Genomic DNA, 20,225 nt, shown 5'->3' with positions numbered 1-20,225 from the left:
CTACAACACCTCAGTAAGTAATATTTGAAGGGAAGCTTTCCACTATCGTTATCTTCAAACCCTGTAAGTTTAATGTAAATCTATGGACATTTTGAAAAAGTACCCAAATCCTTTAAAGCCATTGGACCCTTTCGGTAAATAGAATTGTCCAAGGCCCACACTTTGTGTACCACAACTTCTATATCAAATAACAAACCTGTGAAAATTTAGGCTCAATCGGTCATCGGTGTCGGGAGAAAACAACGGAAAAACCCACCCTTGTTTCCGCGCGTTTCGCGGTGTCATGACATGTGTTTAAAATAAATCCGTAATTCTCGTTAACGAGCATTTATATTGTTTTGCTGTTTTCTCAAAAAGTAAAGTATTTCATGGAATAATATTTCAAGAGAAGTCTTTTACCATTGCCTTCTGTAAACCCTGTAAGTTATTTGTAAATCTGTGAACTTTTATTATTTTTTCTGAACCGAAAGGGTCCAATGGCTTTAAAACACAGCTTGCTTAGCTCTCAACCTTATATTTCAGAGACCTTTCCCAGCCACTAGGGATATTTGAAGAAAATTATGTCTAGTCAAGTAGTTATGTTAGCTGGCATTTAAGAGTTCATCCTAACGGAGGATAAGACTTATGCAAGAAGAAGGAGATCATCGAGGAGACGGACAGGATGGGAAGAGGGATCCACAGCTGCTTAAACACTTACCCTACAACTAGAACACTACAATCTTATTACACACTGTTGGAAATGGGCTCTTGGGGGTTGACTTGTGCGCAGGGATCTGTTGCTGTGGGGGATTATGTGCTTTGCCCACACCAGGACGTGAGGCTAATTGTAGCATTTTGTAACAAGTCATTTTGCTCATGATGATTTGAATCGATTTCCACACAAACTGGAGAAAATCAAAGTTCAAACGGGCACCATTGCAAGTGGCACTTAGCCTGGCTCTCCTGGGCCAGGGGAAAAAGAGTGTCAGTCAATGCCAATAGCATGCAGAACGTGACACTACAATGAGCTGTGCTTAAACACAGTTAAAGCATGAATCCATCCTCCTGTATGGATCGTCCCATTTTGGTTAAGTGTTTTTAACACACAAGACAAGAATAATGCAAGTATACATGTACTGTCATACAAGACAAAAGTAATGCAAATACATTTACTGCTTAATAAGGTTGGCGCAATCAGGGAGATTTTGCACAACAATCAGGGTGATATTTAGAACTACATTAAACATAAAAGGGGCAAATGGAAAGATTTAATTTCCGGAAAATTTCTGCAGAATCAGGGAGGGCTGGCAGCTCTGACAGATACATGTACCCAATTTTCAGCTTACTTCAAATTGTAATAGTAACCTACATGTAGTTGTTATATTTGGTTTGCAGTAACACCATGTGTGTATCTACTTGCCAGGTAGAGTTTGTTCTTAGAGAACTGTCTGGCTTAATTCTACTACCGCGGAGTAGATTGTTCGGGTGATCGGGAGACTTCTCAGTTCTGAAAAGAACTGTCCTGCTTATTAACTATTACCTAGACGGATGGTATAGAAATAGGCTGGGACTACTACTTTAGCTTATAGGATCGTAATTAACTGTACTACTGCAGAGTCAGTTCTTGGGTTTGGTTTCAACGTTTCGACTAGCTTGCTCTAGTCATCGTCAGGAGACCTAGTTCTTATAGCGCACACATCCTATAGTAGCTAGAGCGAGGCACTTTATAGCATTATTATCCCAGTTCATTGGCATATCAAACCATTCCTCTCAACTCTCTGGGGAGCATACAACACCAAGCTTCCTGAATTAGCGTTAAGAGGTTAATCCAAGACAATACTGTCTCAACACCCTCAGGTTCCAATTAAAACACTTGGATTAAGAGAAGCAATTATGGTTAAGTGCCTTGCTGAAGGACAGAACTGTCATGACCAAGAATTGAACCCACACTTCAATTATTCAGCCATCAGAACTGGAGTCCAATGGCTACGACAAGCCACTAAACTGTACACAAAATATTTAGAACTAAAATAACTAATTTTGTTTAACCCTTTATCTATTGAAACTCAAAGCACTTCTCGTTATTTACAAATGTATTTCCAGACAAGTTTTAAAGGTTTTAAATTACATGGGACCCATTTATGTAACACCTTGTAAGGGTTGACTTCTTCTTGTGTTTGATCTCTTAACCACAGTGAACATTGAATGTAATTAAATTGGTATTTTAGTGACTTCAAGCCACTTAATGGTGTTCTAGCTGAGGTTCAAAGGTTAAAAAGGTGCTTAAAAGAACATCTCCTTAAAATAATGTCATGTTGTCAGTGCTCTAACCTAGTGGGAGTGGTAATGAACAGTTATTTGCCCACATATAGTATTGTTTAAAGAAACATCCCAGATACCCACTGCATATCATGAGTGTTCTCTGAATTCTGAAGAAAACAAAATATGTCCAGAGATGCCTTGGTTGGGATGCAAGACCATGACCTTTCTGCATGATAAGGCATATGTCTGAACAACTAGACATCAGAACTTGCCCATTCTACTGACGTTCAGTCAGTTTGGTGCGCCCTTCAAAAGCAATCACACAGCACTCAACTATGCACTCAGTAACGCCTTCCTTCTTGTATGGTAAATACATGTAATCACTCTCTAACGCCTAGACTTGTGGACAAGTCGTTCGTTAAATGTCTGTTGCAGTGATAGCGTTCCGACTCTCTCTGCAATTTCCCATGACACTAGCGATATTCTCCCGACGCTGCTGCCCAAAGTATTCGAACGCGGAGACCTGAATCATTACAGCATCACAACAGCTCGACTATCACCACGACAGACCATTAACGACTTGTCCAGAAGTCTATTACTTGTCCACAAGTCTATATTAAGCCAAGTTTTGGAAAGGGAATTCCAAGCAACTTTGATGTCATTAATGCACAGTGAAGGATTTAGCCCCACTGATCCGTTGCACTACTTGGGAGGTGTGTTTTGTGAATCTCAACTTCCCTTTGCATTCAATGACATTAACATTGGGTATAAATCAGAAATGTGATCAGAAACCATGGTCTAGAAAACTGTCACGCCAGCTTAGAGACACTAAATTACTGACAGTCTATTTTTGGCACAAGAACTATGACTTAGAAAGTGCATTTTTTTAACTTAATGCCTCAAATAACGTCGATGTGAATAGAAGGTTTTAACCTAAAAACTGACTTGGTAATGAGCGTTGGAGAGCTATTGATAGTATAAAACATTGTGAGAAACGGCTCCCTCTGAAATAGCATAGATTTTGAGAAAGAGGTAATTTCTCACTTAAATACTTTTTTTATATATTTTTTTTTCGAACTGCTTTACTTGTTGCTTTAATTGAAATGTCAATAAATCACGGCTCCTTTTGCTACATGTGCACGTGAAGATCCGTGTGCGCAGTGCAAAGGGATGTGTAAGATTTGACAGCTCAATAAACCAAACTGGTTGGCAGCTGTCAAGTTGTGACACAGTTAATTAAAACTGCTGATTGTTACGGTTCATGGCCATGTGTTTACATGGTACATCAAATTAACTATTATTAATACTTCCTCCTTCATGTTCATGAGACATTCCAATACATGAGGGTCATCCATCATTCACATTAAAGGTAATGTTCAAACATAGAGCTACTTGTACAGTGTCATCGTTACATGACCAATCGTTAAAGGCAGTGGACAACTGTTGGTAATTACTCAACATAATTATTAGCATAAAACCTTACTTAACGAGTAATGGGGAGCTTTTGATAGTATAAAACATTGTGAGAAACAGCTCCCTTTGATGTAACCTAGATTTCAAGAAAGAAATATTGACTTGATTTCAGGACCTCAGATTTAGAATTTGAGGTCACGAAATCAAGCATCTGAAAGCACACAACTTCGTGTGAACGGGGTGTTTTTTCTTTCATTATTATCTCGCAACTTCGACGACCGATTAAGCTCAAATTTTCACAGGTTTGTTATTTTATGCGTATGTTGAGATACACCAAGTGAGGAGACTGTTCTTTGACAATAACCAGTAGTGCCTAGTGTCTTAGAAACAGTGCAATCGCATCCTTAGACTAGAGGCTGTACCAGCCGGAACTGACTTGTACCTAAATGCCTATAGCGGCCACGAACAGCTTCCATTCAACCAAAAAGGTCAGTTGAAAGGTCACATCCTAAATTTACATTTTCTGATGTGTCCCATGTTAACATAGTACTATTTTTCTTTAAAAATACCCAAATTCTGTTTTATAATTTTTTTTTAAACAACACCTGAGCAGAACAGGTACATATTTTTTAATTAAGCACAACCAAATTATGCTTACTGAAAATACGGTTACCAGACATAAAATACCATATAACTTGCACCATGTGACTGGTACCCTGCTTATTTATGCTTAATTATGCTTAACAGAAAATTGTTAAGCAATGTTTTCTCATTCTGCTTATCAGATATATGAGTTATGAAATTGCTATCTTACCTTGAGATAATGTGATAACTGGTAGAGGTCCTGAGAGGGTACATTGTTACTGGTTGGACTGGTGGCATTGTAGGTCAATGATGGGGCAGGGGTGCTGCAAAGAAATGGAAAATAGAATAAATAATGTCAAACATAGCATTCTAAAACAACATCATCTATTAGGCTGTGCCACATAATGCAATATTTACAGGCATCTATAATAGTAATAATAATATCAAAGTCTTATATAGCAAACATATACATGTACCTACCAAACAAGGTACTCAAGGCGCTGAGTAAAAACAAACTTTCAGAAAGATAGGTTATTGCAGTGATGAAGCCACAGCCAGGAACACGGGGGCGAACCCCATCTCTTTTCGATAAGTGCACTGGGTTCTTTTACATGCGTTACACAACAATGGGACCAACGACTTTACGTTCCAACCAAATGTCAACCTTTGAGGATTCTACAACAACATAATCTATTTAAGGCTGTGTCACATAAGGCAATTTACAGGCATCTAGTTCCAGGCAGTCTCCAAATGTGCACAATATAATAGATTTTAAATTTGCATCGGGACAAAGAATATTAATTTTGGTTTTTACCCATACACATCAGTGTTTATAGCACATGTCCTGTGAAAAAATACTACAGGCATATTACTCGGGTGGAACTCGAACCCACAACCCTTGCATTTCTAGCGCAGTGTGCACAATGATATCATAAGTTTGTGGAGCAGAAATACAACTTTAAACTAGACATGATTGCATTTGTGCACAAATGCATAGCTGTTTTGTCAATAAAATTTTAAAATTTCTCAACTGAATTTGATTTTTTTTTTTATTTTTATTCAAAGCAGTTTGCCCAACCTGGCATAAATAAATATATTTTTTAGATTACACCATGTTTAGTTAGCAATTGATGACAATGATATCGTAAGTTTATGGAGAAGAAATATAACTTTAAAAAACATTTTGGGGCTGAAAGGTCATCAGAAGAAACTGCAAAGTGACTTTGCCACTGGTCCCCTGAAAAGCTTTGCCCGACTTAAACATTAATTGAGAAGCAATACTTCAAGGTTTTCATATCAGTTTTCATGTCATATAGTTCTCTTTGTAGTGCCAATCAAGGAAATAGTGAAACCCTCTACATAAACAAATTATTTAACTTTTAAGAATCCTCTATGACTTTTAATTTTCACCTTTTGTGAAGATTTCACTTTCCATTGCGAGGATAAACTATCAGTAAATGTATCTATTTACGCTCTGCAAAAAAGGGAGGGGCATACAAGAAAAAAAAACATGTATTTCCTGAATTCCAGTTGAGCTTGGTGTTCCTTTTCAGTCACCAAAGGAAATGCAAACTGTATGAACATGATCACTGTGTGGAACATTGTACCGGCTGCTAGCCAAGAAAATCTTTATGATACACCAACCAAGCGGGACATTTCCCTGTTGTCAAACCATTTGAGGGTCTTCAGAACTGTGTCATATTTTGATCAATTTTAACAGTGACAAAATACCGAGTGTAAACTACATTGGAATTTTATCTTAGTAGGGGCAAAGCCACTTTCCAAGACAAGGGTCCAATCTGTTTGGATCTAGGGAGTTGTGGAAATGCAGGGCAACATCGCCCCCCCCCCCCCAACCCTCGCAGAAAAAAAGGAAATAATAAAAATAAATTTAATTTCGCCAACTAATTGAATGGCTGTTTAATTCATATTCATGGCAAACTAGATCAATGGCTGTCATTCAACCTCAAATACAACGTATGTACTTTCTAAATCCGACAAAGCTCACATTGCAGACTGTCTTGCACGTATCTAATTATGATGTTTTTGTTTTTTGTTTTGATGTTTGGAAAAAGTCGTTTTGCAAAATGCTGACCAAATTGCAGATGTATGTTATATCTGGAAGCAATACAAAATTTAGGCGAAAAATGTAGATAGATGTACATGTACACTAACACATTCTATCCCTATACTATGCACCGTATGTACAATGTACATTAGGAGAGTCCTTGAAGAAAATCAGACACTGAATGCGCGTCTCAAATTTCATCCTGCGGCATCAGTTCAATTATTGTTAAAACCATTATCGGAGACACCACTATGAACGGTGAAATCTAACCGGACCATCCTGTACGCTGTTCCTTACGTTCCAGGGCATAACATTGTAAATAGGCATTTGAACTGCCCCAATACGTTCTTAGAGTGTACACGTATCTTGTTTGACATGCTATACATAGGAGATCAATCGATCTAAAAGTTCAGTGAGGGTTGTGAAAAGGGTTATTTGAGAGCAGGGGGAAGGAAATACTGGCTGGGTTCAGGAAGGGGCACAATTGGACACAGGTGAGGGTACAAATGGGGTGGGGTCAGCAGTATGCGATCGGCTGTGAATGCTCACTGGCAACACAGACCTATAAGTGTGAACACAGTCTTTCAATGAGGTCATGGATTGTCGCTAAAAGGGCATGAGGAAAATGTTTAGTTACTATAGACCCCCTTGCATAACGTGAAACGCTTCAGGGACGTTGAGATCACGCCCACGTTTTTACACTAAAAGAACAGCTTTCGTCCAATCATTTGCCTCATTTTTGAGCGTTTGACGTCACATGAAAGGGATCTATTGTAACATTTCAAGGGGCACCAAGGCAATGACCAGGGGCAGTGTGGGGGCAATTGCCTCTGTGAAGTATCAGGCCTCCATCAAAGCTCCAAATACATCAGTACACTGAGAATACGGTAATACATTTTGTTTGCACACGTATAATACACCCGAGTAATATCAGCAGTCAAAATTATTACTGTACTGTACCTTCTGATGGCTTCTGTACCATCTGGGTTGTACAACGTGAGCTGAGACACTATACATCCGTGGGTAACTGAAATAGAATGCAATGAATTTGGGTTAATAATGAGGAGAAGGCCCCTTTAAAGATGGACTCCAAGGTCAAATGAAGTTTTGTGATGCGCTCATTTTCCAATAGATAGAGTCATAATATGGAGTTGGCCTATTCAAGCCACAAGCTCTTGGGAGAAAATCCTGAAACCCTGGACTTTAAAAAAAGAGGAAGGGAGACTCAGTATCTGTTTTCAAAGAATCCTGTATGAGAAACTGTTTTTATTTTGTGTTAGGCCTTAATAGTGTCATATACTTTTAGCAGCTATATAAAACTATGTACTGGTCTACATGACAATTGTGTGTTAATACATAGTATGTAAATAATGATAGAGATAGCGTAATAGTCTGACAGATAAAAGCAATAAATGATAGAGGTACACATGTAGCATTGTGAATGTACGCTCACATTGTAGATCAAGGACTACTCTTTAATCTTCCATTGTTTGTAATTTTGGAAGATGTGACCCTTCTGTCACAGTTTCTCAGTTTCAACCCCCATATTCATGTGCCCACAGTGGTCAAATGGTTAGACTGTAGGAATTGCAATCACAAGGTTGTGGGTTTGAATCCTACCAAGGTAACCGCTGATTTCACAGTGTCTACAAAAAGTGTTGTCGTCTAATTACTGAATCACAATTTCTTGATTCATAATGATAGACGTTAAACCAAGATTTGTATGTGAGAGATAAGCTGTTGCCAGCTTGGCGTTTATATCCCCTTGTGGGAGTTTAGATGATTTCCCTTGACGTGGAGACCAACTAAATAAACACATGTATACATTGATGCACACTTAAACCCGGTTCATACTCCATGCGAAAGTAAATGTGATACAAATTTTTACGTCACATATTCGCAACAAATAATTCGCAACAGTTGAAATGTGCTCAACTCCTGCGAAACATTCGCTGCCAAAAAAGCTATATATGTGTTGTCAAAATTCACTTGGCATTCGCATTCGTATTCGTAGTATGAACCGGGCTTTATTCTAGAGACTGGTACCCACCTACTCCCCTCCTGGAGTTCTCCATGACATCCACACCAAACTGGATGATGTCACAGGAGTTGAGCTCATGAGCGGGGCTCTCCTCCGCCCCTCTACTGAGGCGTTGATTATTGATAAACGTCCCATTACTGCTTTTGGTGTCTTGGAGGTAAAACTAGAAGAAGAAATAACAAACAAAAAATACTTCATTCATTTTGTCAAATACCTACAAACCAAGAAAAACAAATCATCACTCCAGAAATATCTCTTTAGCATAATGTATGTCCGTCTACATGTAACTGCAATGTGTATGAGTGTTTACAGTTCTTATCGCACACTCAGCGATACTCAAAGCACTTCAACATTCAGTATTTTCTTCCAAGATATTGTGCAGCCCTACGTTTTTGAAGTCCAAGACAAATTCCTTTACGTAGCACCATGTAATGGCTCACAAGGGGAAGGTGCTGTGGTGCAATATGCAGCCAATCAAACAAGGAACACCGGGGCGAACCCCTTCTCCATACGATAAGTACACTGGGTTCTTTTACGTGCTTTACACAACACACGGGACCAACGGCTTTATATCCCATCCGAAGGCGGCCTGGAATGAGGGTTAATTAAGTGTCTTGCTTCACAAGCGTAACCATGCACTATACATTACATTACATGAATGCAAACAACAACTCTTTGTATGACTGACCCCTCCAACATAATGGGAGTCAAATTGCATTAAAAATTATGCTGAATATGTAGACATATCATCGCCTAAAATGCACATTGACACTATACAACACACAGCGACACGGACTCCTCAAGCAGCTCAACCAAGACTGTTGTGATGATGACGTCAGGTGAATTGGGTTAATAGAGAGAGCTTGTCCGGTTTGTAGCATGAATTACATGTACATGATGCAGTTATTTTCCTCAAAGATATCAAGATTCCAGCAGAAACACTTAGCGCTTGGTAACATTAACAACCTCACACGGATACAAGTACATGTACAATGTATCTGTGCCATCAATAGGAGTGACTTGATTCAATAAGTTTCATATTACAGGATCTTGTCAAACGTATAAATGACATGCAATTTACAAAACCTTACTCATCAGTGGGTATTAGGGTGGGTAACATTAACATCGACGTATTTATGAAAACTATCTGGAATTAGGGACTCAAGATACATGCAAAGGTGTAGGTCTACTACAGTATGTACATTGATTGGTTTTTAAAGGCAGTGGACACTATTGGTAATTACTCAAAATAATTATTAACATAAAACCTTTCTTGGTGACGAGTAATGGAGAGAGGTTGATGGTAAAAAACGTTGTGAGAAACAGCTCCCTCTGAAGTGCCATAGTTTTCGAGAAAGAAGTAATTTTCCCCGAATTTGATTTCGAGACCTCAGATTTAGAACTTGAGGTCACGAAATCAACCATCTAAATGCACACAACTTCGTGTGGGACAAGGGTGTTTTTTTCTTTCATTATTATCTCGCAAGTTCGATGACCGATTGAGCTCAAATTTTCACAGGTTTGTTATTTTATGCATATGTTGAGATACACCAACTGTGAAGGCTAGTCGTTGACAATTACCAATAGTGTCCACTGTCTTTAAAAGAGCATTCATTTTCCATCAAATAATATAGTTTTCATTGGAAAACACCATCCATTTATTTTGATCAGTTGACAATTAAAGTGCAGGAATCTGAAGGTATTTCAGTCTTTTAAAAAAACGTGTCCAGGCTTGTTTGCCTAACTTCTCTAGAACCTTGCCCCAAAACTCCCAAAGGAATTCAAAGAGAAACAAACCAGTGGTTATCGATCAGTATGCCTTACTGTATAAAATTCTAAATGCAACACAAAAAGTGCTTATTATTCAAATCAATCTGAACTTTACAACCTAATCACAATGAATGTAAGGAAACACTCAGCGCCATTAAAACTGTCAGTAGTTCCTGCCTGTAAATGCTTCCATTAGACAGTGCATGCTTATAAACTAACATTTTAAACAAGACCATCAGCTCCAACGGCACAGCAACAAATACATTTTTAGTAATTGGTAAAGTATACATTTGTAAACAAAAACCAAAATGATTCATTGTCCCCACCTTCCCTCGCCCCCCAAAATGGAATGCGTTTAGTTACACCACTATTCACATCACCAAGAAAATAACAATATTCCTTGATGAGTTTATAAATTCCATGGAGGAAAAAACAAAATCTGTCTCCACATAAGCTGACATTCTGCTATTTGAGCTTGTACTCTGACTTCAGTATGAGGCTATTGTAGAATGTCAACCGAACCTGTGAACACACTGTCAATTTTTGTATGGCCTGCATGTGTTTCTGTCTCAATAGTCGACAGAGGTCGGAATCATGTTTAGATTTGCCCATTGTCTTATATTCCTCTTTATGTTTGGGAGATCAGTTGGAAGCACGACGATCATCATCATTCGGCATAGACTTGCGTCCGTGGCCGCCTCGTCCTCAGGTTGTACTGGTGGCACACTCCTGGAGTTGCCGTAATCACCTGGTGTCTTTCAATCACTTCTCGTCTCAGTTCTTTGACGCTTCTTCCACTCCACTTTGTGACGTTGTCTATCCAGCGCAGCTTAGGGCGGCCTCTGCCTCGAATTGTGCCTGTAGGCAGACCATCTATAGCTGCGCTGGGTAGGCCTCCCTGTCTCATCACATGAGCAAACTACATCTGTATAGCTGAGCTTCTGTGTTCCCCTATTTCTCCTCCCATTTTGTGGTGACCAGGTGATAAGCTGAGCGACTGGTTCTTTGATGTTTCTGTTTTAGTGCCTATGAGGTCCTGCATACGTACATTTTCATGTACAACACATGTCTAGGTGTATAAATATAGAGCCTGCAATTTCAGCAACGTCTTTTGGCTCTTCATTGGTCATGTAAACACTAACAGTCAGTGCCGCAGTGAGCGCATAAAGGGACTGTAATTAACGGGTGCTTCAATCTGATTTTCTGTTTAAATTACACTCTACATAGGGAACACTGTATGCACTACAGCCATGTATCTTTGTGCACTCTACCCTGGGTCATGTACAGTTGACACAGTTCACCTGACGTTTAGATAAATCATAATGCATAGTTCGGGATTCACTTTCCATGTGTATTGTTACTGTGGCAGTAAGCATTTTAGACAACGAGTGCGACTTTCCGTACAGATGTAGTATGCAACTCAACTCACAAAATGGCAAACCGTATACACAACACTGTGTCACGACTGTGTCACGGTTATAACTTTTAAAATACAACATCCACACATTTAAACTGAGAGGACAACTGAAGTGCATTCAAACATATCCAGTCCACTGCAGCTTTACATGAACATGTGGTAGGCTACAGTGTATTTTATGAAATCAAACAATGCAGACTGTATTAATGTTTATCAACAATACCCACTGACTGAATGACCTCTGTGTCAGTAAAATTGTAACAAAAGTTTGAACAATTTATAAGCTGCACAAAGATGGTTTAGAAAGATATAGAAAGTACATTACACACCCTAGAATATGAATGAGGGCGCGTCCGGTGAAAAGCTATCCCACTAAAAGCTACATGTATGCAGCAGTGGTAAAACAAAAACATGTTATTTCATTCATACATTTCTTCAGTAATTATCATGACTTGACGAGATGAGTTGTTGTGCCCATCTGTCTCTATAGATGTATTATTTACAATACTTTGTACAGTAAATACTTTGCGCAAATACAGTACCTGTTGCGCTTACACCTGTTACATGCATCCATCAATGACACATCTTTACACTGGCATAGATTACATCCATACAGTACACAAACCTCTACAGTGTACTGTGGACAATAAGTTTGACAGTCAATATTTTCCAACTGGTGCAAATAAGTATTGTTGATGATAGCCTTGCTCAAGGCAGTCGAATTATTCACTTCGAAAAAAGACCGCCGTTGTACAAAACCCACCCATATACACTGTGCGCAACGCCGCACGACACGACGCCCCATACACATCCGCATACGGGTATTCAGTGATGTGACAGTGTGTATACGGGTGTGTCGTGCGGTGTGATTGCACACACCACGCACAGTGTATACGGGTGGGTTTACAACAGCGTCTTTTTCGGAGTGAATAATGCGACCGCCTTGAGCAAGGCTATGTTGATGACAGCAAAAATTCAAATACATGAGAGAAGTTTGGGTCCCGTGGCTTGTGAGGAGCAATTTAATCCCCAATGTTAATTCTGAGTTCTTGGCTAGTTCCTCAAATAGTGATTAAGTTCGCTTTCCTGAGAGTCCTTGGCTTCACAACCAGAATTAATACATGAAGTCAAATGGAATGTGGTTAATATTCAAAGTTGTTTCGTCTACAGACACAGATCTGCGAAAATTCCCTAAAGACAAGCCGGATCAAACTGATGTAATAAAAGAATTATGATTTAAGCCGCCTTTCCAAACTGTTATCCCCATCGGGAAAATTTAGAGATCAATTTAGAGATCAGTATCTGACCCTGCCTTCTCATGTTTATAAACAAATGCCTCCAGGCCCAGTCCCTTAATTCCTCCTTGGAGATTTTTCCTCCTCTGTGCTTCTTCCGTGGAGATAACCCTAACCTCCTTCCTCCTCAATGCTCTGACTCCTACACAAAGAGATGGCAAAATTTATCTCTAGCCATAAATACATGTAGCTCGATAGTACAGTATGAAATGCGTCACTTTGTATGTGTGGAACATATTACACAAGCTTGTAATGTGATTGATGGTGATTGTCTGCCCTCACAGCCATTGAGTTCAATTAGGTGTGTGTATGATCAGCAAGGTCCAAGTACGCACATTCTACTGTTTGTGTAGCTTTAGGAGACAACGTAACCGTCTTTCAGTTGCACAACATTTCAAAAAACGAATCTGGATACTTTTTCGGCATAATGCATTTTGATCCATGAACATCTTCCTTTAAAGGAACACGTTGCCTGGGATCGGACGAGTTGGTCTATAAAAAGCGTTTGTAACCGTTTTTTATAAAATTCATATGGTTGGAAAGATGTTTTAAAAGTAGAATACAATGATCCACACAAACATGCCTCGAAATTGCATGGTTTTCCTTTTACTGTGCTAACTAACACGGTCGGCCATTTATGGGAGTCAAAAATTTGACTCCCATAAATGGCGACCGTGTTAGTCGACGAGGTAAGCGAAAAACCGTGCAATTTCGAAGCATGTTTGTGTAGATAATTGTATTCTACTTTTACAACATCTTTCTACCCATATGCATTTTATAACAAACGGTTACATTAACGCTTTTCAAGGACCAACTCGACCGATCCAAGGCAACGTGTTCCTTTAAATGTGTATGCAGTAGGTGTATAGCCATTGAGTGGACACAGGCCACCTCTGTTTTGAACTGGAATGTTGACAGTTTTTGGATACCTTGTTGTTTTGTTATTCGTATTGCATAAAATAGAAGTAGCCTACATATTTGAAACCAGCAGGTTAGCACTTAGCCCTTATGATGTCACTTTTGATAAAAAATACTCATATCGGACAAACAGACAAATATTCCACCACTAATTCTCACACAATCACCTAATTGGTGTGCCAGACTATAGTGTAGTCAAAACACATGAGTAAACATAAAGCTTGGACATCAAACACATTGTCTGACATCTAGGTACCGAGCGTCTAGCATTAGTGCGGATTGTTATTTGGTCCCTGTGTTTCCTTCAATTTACAGTAAATTTGGAATCACGTTTAAATATCATCTAAAAACAAACACAGGCCATACATACTGTTTCTTTGGATAGTTGGACAAACGTGTGTGCACACTGTACACTGATAAGTAAATGAAATGAATCTTCTTCAATCGAAGCTCAAAGTAATCACATGTTTCAAACACAGTACGTGTGTTGGTTATCAGCTTGTAGACGTCTCAGTTTTTTAAAGGGCACTGCAATTTGTTTTTAGATTTTTAAAACATGACCATTGAGAAACTTTCTTTCTTGTGATTTTTCATGTCCTCCAAGGTCAGTGTGCTTCTTTCTGTGCAATATTTGTATGTGCTTTGTGCAATTCTTTATTTCCTAACTGCCTCTTTGATTTATTTATACGGTTTACTTTAAAGGGAAGGTACACGTTTGGTAATTACTCAAAACAAATATTATCTTAAAAACTGACTTTGTAACGAGCACTGGAGAGCTGTTGATAGTATAAAACATTGTGGGAAACGACTCCCTCTGAAGTAACATAGTTTTTGAGAAAGAGGTATTTTTTCACTAAAATATAAAAGACTTCTAGCTAGAAGTCTTTTATTCCTATCTGAAAGCACACAAATTCGTCCAACAAGGGTGTTTTTTCTTTCATCATTTTCTGGCAACTTTGATGACCGATTGAACCCAAATTTTCACAGGCTTGTTATTTTATGCTTTTATGGGATACACCAAGTGAGAACACTGGTCTTCTTTTTACCAAACGTGTAACAGTGCCTTTAAATCAACTTTTTGTATTCCTTTTAATTTAAATGTATTCTGTTTTGTAATTCAGCCAGTAGGCTGCAATGAGCAGTTTTCTAATAAACCATAATAATAATAATAATAACGGACAACTTCACAATTACATGTACGAACATGTAATTGTAGGTACGCATGCGTTAGCCGCGGAGTGAGGTGCATGCTGGTCTAGTTAGTGTCAAATTTAGTTGTTAACAAGACCAGCATGCACCTTTTTCATGGCTAAGAATGGGTGCGTTCGTTTAGCTTCGTTGGGTCAACCCCGGACGAACGTGGGTAATTATCTGCACACGTTTGTCCTGGGAAAAAAAACACGCCACACACCGGGGTCGACCCAGGGGAGCTAAACGAACGCACTCAATGCATGCATTGAGTGGTGCAGTCTACGTATAATGTGCACTTTATTGTGAACTATACAACCTTCATGTGCATTGCACATTGGGTATGTTCGTTTTTGTCTGATACTTCTCTAGTTAATCAATGCTAATCCTCCCAAGGACAGTCTAAATAGAGTTGACATTAAATGAGTTTGTAGTGTCTATTATTATACGTCTGTTGTCATCAATAAACCATGAACCCAATTCCTACGTATGTAGTGTCTACCTGAAGTCTGAAGTGTACAATTCAAGTTCCATTGCCCAATTTCCTTTGGTATTTATTTGTTGTTCTCTGAATGAATTTTAACAGGTGATGCTGTGTCAAAAAACGAGATGAAAAACGTACACAATTTTTAACACTTGCCGCAGACTGTACACGTCTGATGGACGTTGAGATCACAACATCACTTAATTTTTAGTTTCTAATTAACTAATGTACCCATCTACTAACTACAGGTAATAACTGGCAGTTTCTAGTGCAATAACTTCAATGAAAGCTGTAACTTTCTCAATCTATAAAAATATAAAATTGTGGAGATGCGCTGGCAGTATGAGACAGTAGTATCATACTAGTTGTATTATTGCACTCAGCAACATAGTACATAATACAGGAATTACATGACTGAACATAGAAAAAAGTGTCAACTTTAAAAAGTTAGACAGTCCAGACAGCTCTTATTGCACTTAATGTAACACACACAAGTACACATGACAGTACATTGTAAAGAAGCAACAAATTGATTGTCTCCAATGCATGCCATGCTGTCCATGGGTCGATTTCACAAAGTCCTAGGAGGTATACAAAATGTATAGCTAGTCCTAAGTTAGGACCAGTAACTTGTCCTAACTCGAGATAAGACTAGTCTTAATCTTTGAGAAACCGACCCCTGTTTCCATATAACCAAATCTGTGTTCTTTATTTTGGTACATGTCAGTAATGTAGAGGTACACATAACATTACACAAAGTATGCACAGTGGACCCTTTTAGCTTTTATGCTACATGTGTATACTACACATTTGCTCGGCCCCCACCAGTCTCATCAAAGACTACGTAACAGTTCCTGTTCAGAGTGTAGTGATAGTAGTGATGTATTGCTGATCGGCACTCCGCACAATCACAACATGTACACACAAGATATGACAAAGCAAGCAGACCACCATTGATATTGCAAACGATCTCTTTTAACGCAAAATTTAAAGAATATTGCACGGTCAAGCCCTATAATTTGCAATGGATTTACACATTAAAGTTACATTATCATCCGAGGTTGAATCTATCATATTGAACAGGAAGAGGTGACCGGGGGTTATAAGGTCGGGGGTCATGGGCTAATGAGCATAGTGCATTACGTCAGCCCATCCCAGCACTATAAGCCTTTTTGAGATATGGCGGACACAATGCTACAACACTATAAGGTTTGGGTAAATTTGTCTGTATACATGTACACCCAAACCAAACAGTACACTCCTATCACGTTATTACGGCTTATTGGATGTGGCGCTGGGACAGAGCATGGAGGTACTTTGTAGAATCCATGGACAGAGCCAACAGTTCACTATATGTACAATACATGTTTGTATTTGATACTGGGTATAAATGATGTATCACTCAAACAACCTGAAAAGGTTGAAGGTCAAAGTGAATGAGCCAGTGGAAGAGGGGATTAGTCCAAGACAGCGACAGTCTGCCCTTGGACTAATCATGATGCTTACACACTGCATGAAACGTGCATTTAAAATTGATAGTTAGGGGTTGGGGTACATGATCATTGATGATGTAGTATCAGGGCTGTATGCTTCGTTTTTTGAAAGAGCAAGGGCACCAAGGCATTTTCTTCTCAAGGTAAAAGGCACCCTATGATAATATTGCAAATTTGTACTGCAGAGCATTTCATGGGCACCAAGGCAATGACCAGGGGACACGGAAGCAATCAAAGTATCAGGCGTATAGTATGATTTTCATAGTACTTTGATAAAAAGTTTAGGGAACTTACATTTAAAGAATGTAGAGTCAAGACAAGATCTTTGTAACTTGGTACATTTCAATTCATTTAACTATTACATGTACATGTATGCCTAAATGAGTACATTTTGTCATCGCGCATCATGTAAGCACAATGTCCTCCCAGTTATTCTCAAATCTCTGCAGACAGTAATGTTTTACGTAATACAGCAATATGTGCTATTGACAGCAGAGCTGTCTGAGAAATGACCTAAACGGATGAGTAAAGAGATTAAAACAAATCTGTGTTACACAAGAAGGTGGAAGCACTTCCTTCCTTCATATCTAAGAGAGGGAGATGGTGGGAGGCAGGTGGAGGCCCAGAGTGATTCATTCCAATCAACTACATGTAGCTTTTATGAAATCTAATGACAAACCTATTATTATAAACAATTCAGAATTTTCAAGAAATACAAAAGTTTATTATATCAAAGGCAGGCCTCGTGACCTTTGCTCTTGAAGGGGCACAGCAATTATCCTCTGGTAAGGGGCACCTCAATCATGTCTATGAGGAAAATGTAAAGGGCACCACAGCAATTTGTGGCAAATTTGTGGCGTTTTGGGTAGAATTTGGTGATCAATTGAATTCTTGCATTTTACGGAAGAATTTGGTTGCCGAATGGGTGCTTTTTGAGGATTCATTCACATAATAGGTGCATTCTTTTTTAGTGGAGTCTGTGGCTACAGTGCAGAGTGTGTGTGTACGAGTACGTAGTAATGTATGCACACCCATGTACAGTAACCACTCAATTTGCTGTCACTGTCTGGGTGGGTGACATTTAAAAGGTTCTCCCTTTAAGCATCTCAACAGGCTTAAAGGTCAACAGCTCTATTTTATTATTATATTATTCTTGTACAATGAGTGGCTTCTACTAGTACAGTAACTCCATCAATCAATGTCACTCAATCCTTTCCTTTGTCAGTTTGGTGTCGGTTGCCCTGAATACATAGAGGTACAAATGCATTGATGTGGCCATCAGAAGGTCACAGGGTGTAGTAGTGTTGCTTCGTACACAACTGTGTTCCCCTTCGCGGACTTGGGTTTGAATCCCACCTTGGCAAAGAGCCTAGATACATGTTTCAAGACTTAAAGACACTGGACAATATTGGTAGTTGTCAAAGACCAGTCTTCTCACTTGCTGTATCTCAACATATGCCTAAAATAACAAACCTGTGAAAATTTGAGCTCAATCGGTCATCAAAGTTGGGAGAAAATAATGAAAGAAAAATACACCCTTGTCACACGGAGTTGTGCGCTTTCAGATGCTTGATTTCGAGACCTCAAATTCCAAATCTGAGGTCTCAAAATCAAATTCGATGAAAATACCTTATTTCTTGATAACTACCTCACTTCAGAGGGGGCGGTTTCTCACAATGTTTTATACTATCAGCCTCTCCCCATTACTCATTACCAAGAAAGGTTTTATGCTAATAATTATTTTGAGTAATTACCAATAGTGTCCACTGCCTTTAAGAGGACTTGATGTGAACAGAGTATTTATTCACCGGTTATTGGAGGTCACTTCTAGTTCTAGATTAATTAAGCGCAAATCAGTTTCCAGTTTGTCCTTCATAAACATGGATACATTCAGGCCTGGATTTATATGAAGGTCATGAAAGCCAAATTGCCTTTGTGCCCTGATCTTGGCCTTGGTGCCCCTTTCAAAAGTTCCCCTCATACATATATATCAAGAATTCCCCCCCAAAAATGCCAAATCAACATGACCTTGCCCTCTAACAATTTAAATTCCAGGCAAGTACATCATAAACACAGGTAGCATGGCAAAAATAAAACACCCAGTGAAATTGTTGCCTAGGCCCTCGCCTGACCTGCCACAATCAGCCCCTCCCCCAAGAGGCCTTCCTCCCATAATTGAAGCTGAATACATATTTAGTCACGAGTGATCTCATTCATTTACAGGCTTTCCCAGGAGTGCTCGATAGAGGCAAACAATATTTAAGGGGGCATCGATGCTTTACTTAAATTAAGAAAAGGTGTACCACACTACCAGGCCGGGTACAGTCCCGATACCCAAGGAGCTACTTTAGTTGGTGTGCAACCGTAACATGTGGCTAGAGTTTAACAACCAAGCACTCAGCTACATGTACTACATGTACCATCATGACTCAAAAAATGACTTGTCACGTACATGTTCATGTGTGCATGTTTGCAATGTGGACTTGTCCAATGACATAATAAAGCCGACCGGGTTACATGTTTACTTTGTAGTATGTATTGTCGGAGACAAGAGTGCACTTCCATTGGAGGAGGGTTACTCTTCTACCTCCATGCTCCTACCATTGAAAACTGCACTCAATGGAATACTACCCAATACTGAGGAAAATGCAACGTGTACACAGTATCAAGGATTCTTTCATTTCTTTACTGTACCAGAAAGATGTCTTTGTACAATGTCTGTACAACAGTATGATAATGTATTGTGGCGATGGTTCAGACCGTAAGACTTTGGTTTGTCCACACTACTGCAGGATAAGCCTACGTACAAGTAGAATAATTCTTTAAAAAATTCATGCATTAAATGTAAAATTCTCATCCGGAGTTGATCAATTATAGCTATACGTACACAAAGTCTGAAAAACATAACATTTAAACCTGATCGGGCCTACAGACTTGGCAGTTGGCTAGAGTGTGGCCTCAGTCATTCGATTTCCTCCTCTGATGTCGCTCCACACCAAATTGTTTTGACTTAAAGTACTGTAGATTGGAATGCCTGACCATAAGCCTTTCTTCTCCTTTTTTTTTTTTGGGGGGGGGGGGGACTTACTAGCCACAGATCTTTTGAATCTTAAACCGTGTTAACCTTGGCAATTTAATAAAGAAGGAATCGGAGTGTAAGGGTTACAATATTTTTTGCAACTTTCCTCTCATTAATAAATTTGGAAGAATTGTTGGCATACCATTATCAAGAGATCTGAGCATGCTCTCAGTTAATGGTATTTATTTTAAGACAGAGTACAAGATGAAGATGCTTCTCCAGCATGCAATCTA

The 20,225-nt window shown here is 39.0% G+C and overlaps 1 protein-coding gene across 2 annotated transcripts in view; it reads right to left on the bottom strand.

Moving 5' to 3' along the window:
- The window catches only part of LOC139952308 (uncharacterized), a 56,363-nt gene that overhangs the window by 31,736 nt on the left and 4,402 nt on the right, over positions 1–20,225 (bottom strand). For both annotated transcript variants that reach the window (XM_071951403.1, XM_071951412.1), the window contains exons 3-5: positions 8,358–8,511; positions 7,268–7,334; positions 4,469–4,562 (exon numbers count right to left, since the gene is read on the bottom strand). In XM_071951403.1, coding sequence (XP_071807504.1) covers positions 4,469–4,562; positions 7,268–7,334; positions 8,358–8,511 — 315 coding nt within the window. The remainder of the gene's footprint in view (positions 1–4,468; positions 4,563–7,267; positions 7,335–8,357; positions 8,512–20,225) is intronic.

This window comes from Asterias amurensis, chromosome 2, assembly GCF_032118995.1.
Source record: "Asterias amurensis chromosome 2, ASM3211899v1".
Classification (NCBI taxonomy): domain Eukaryota; kingdom Metazoa; phylum Echinodermata; class Asteroidea; order Forcipulatida; family Asteriidae; genus Asterias; species Asterias amurensis.
The sequence above is the reverse complement of the archived record's forward strand: the minus strand, read 5'-3'. Positions and strand labels throughout refer to the sequence as shown.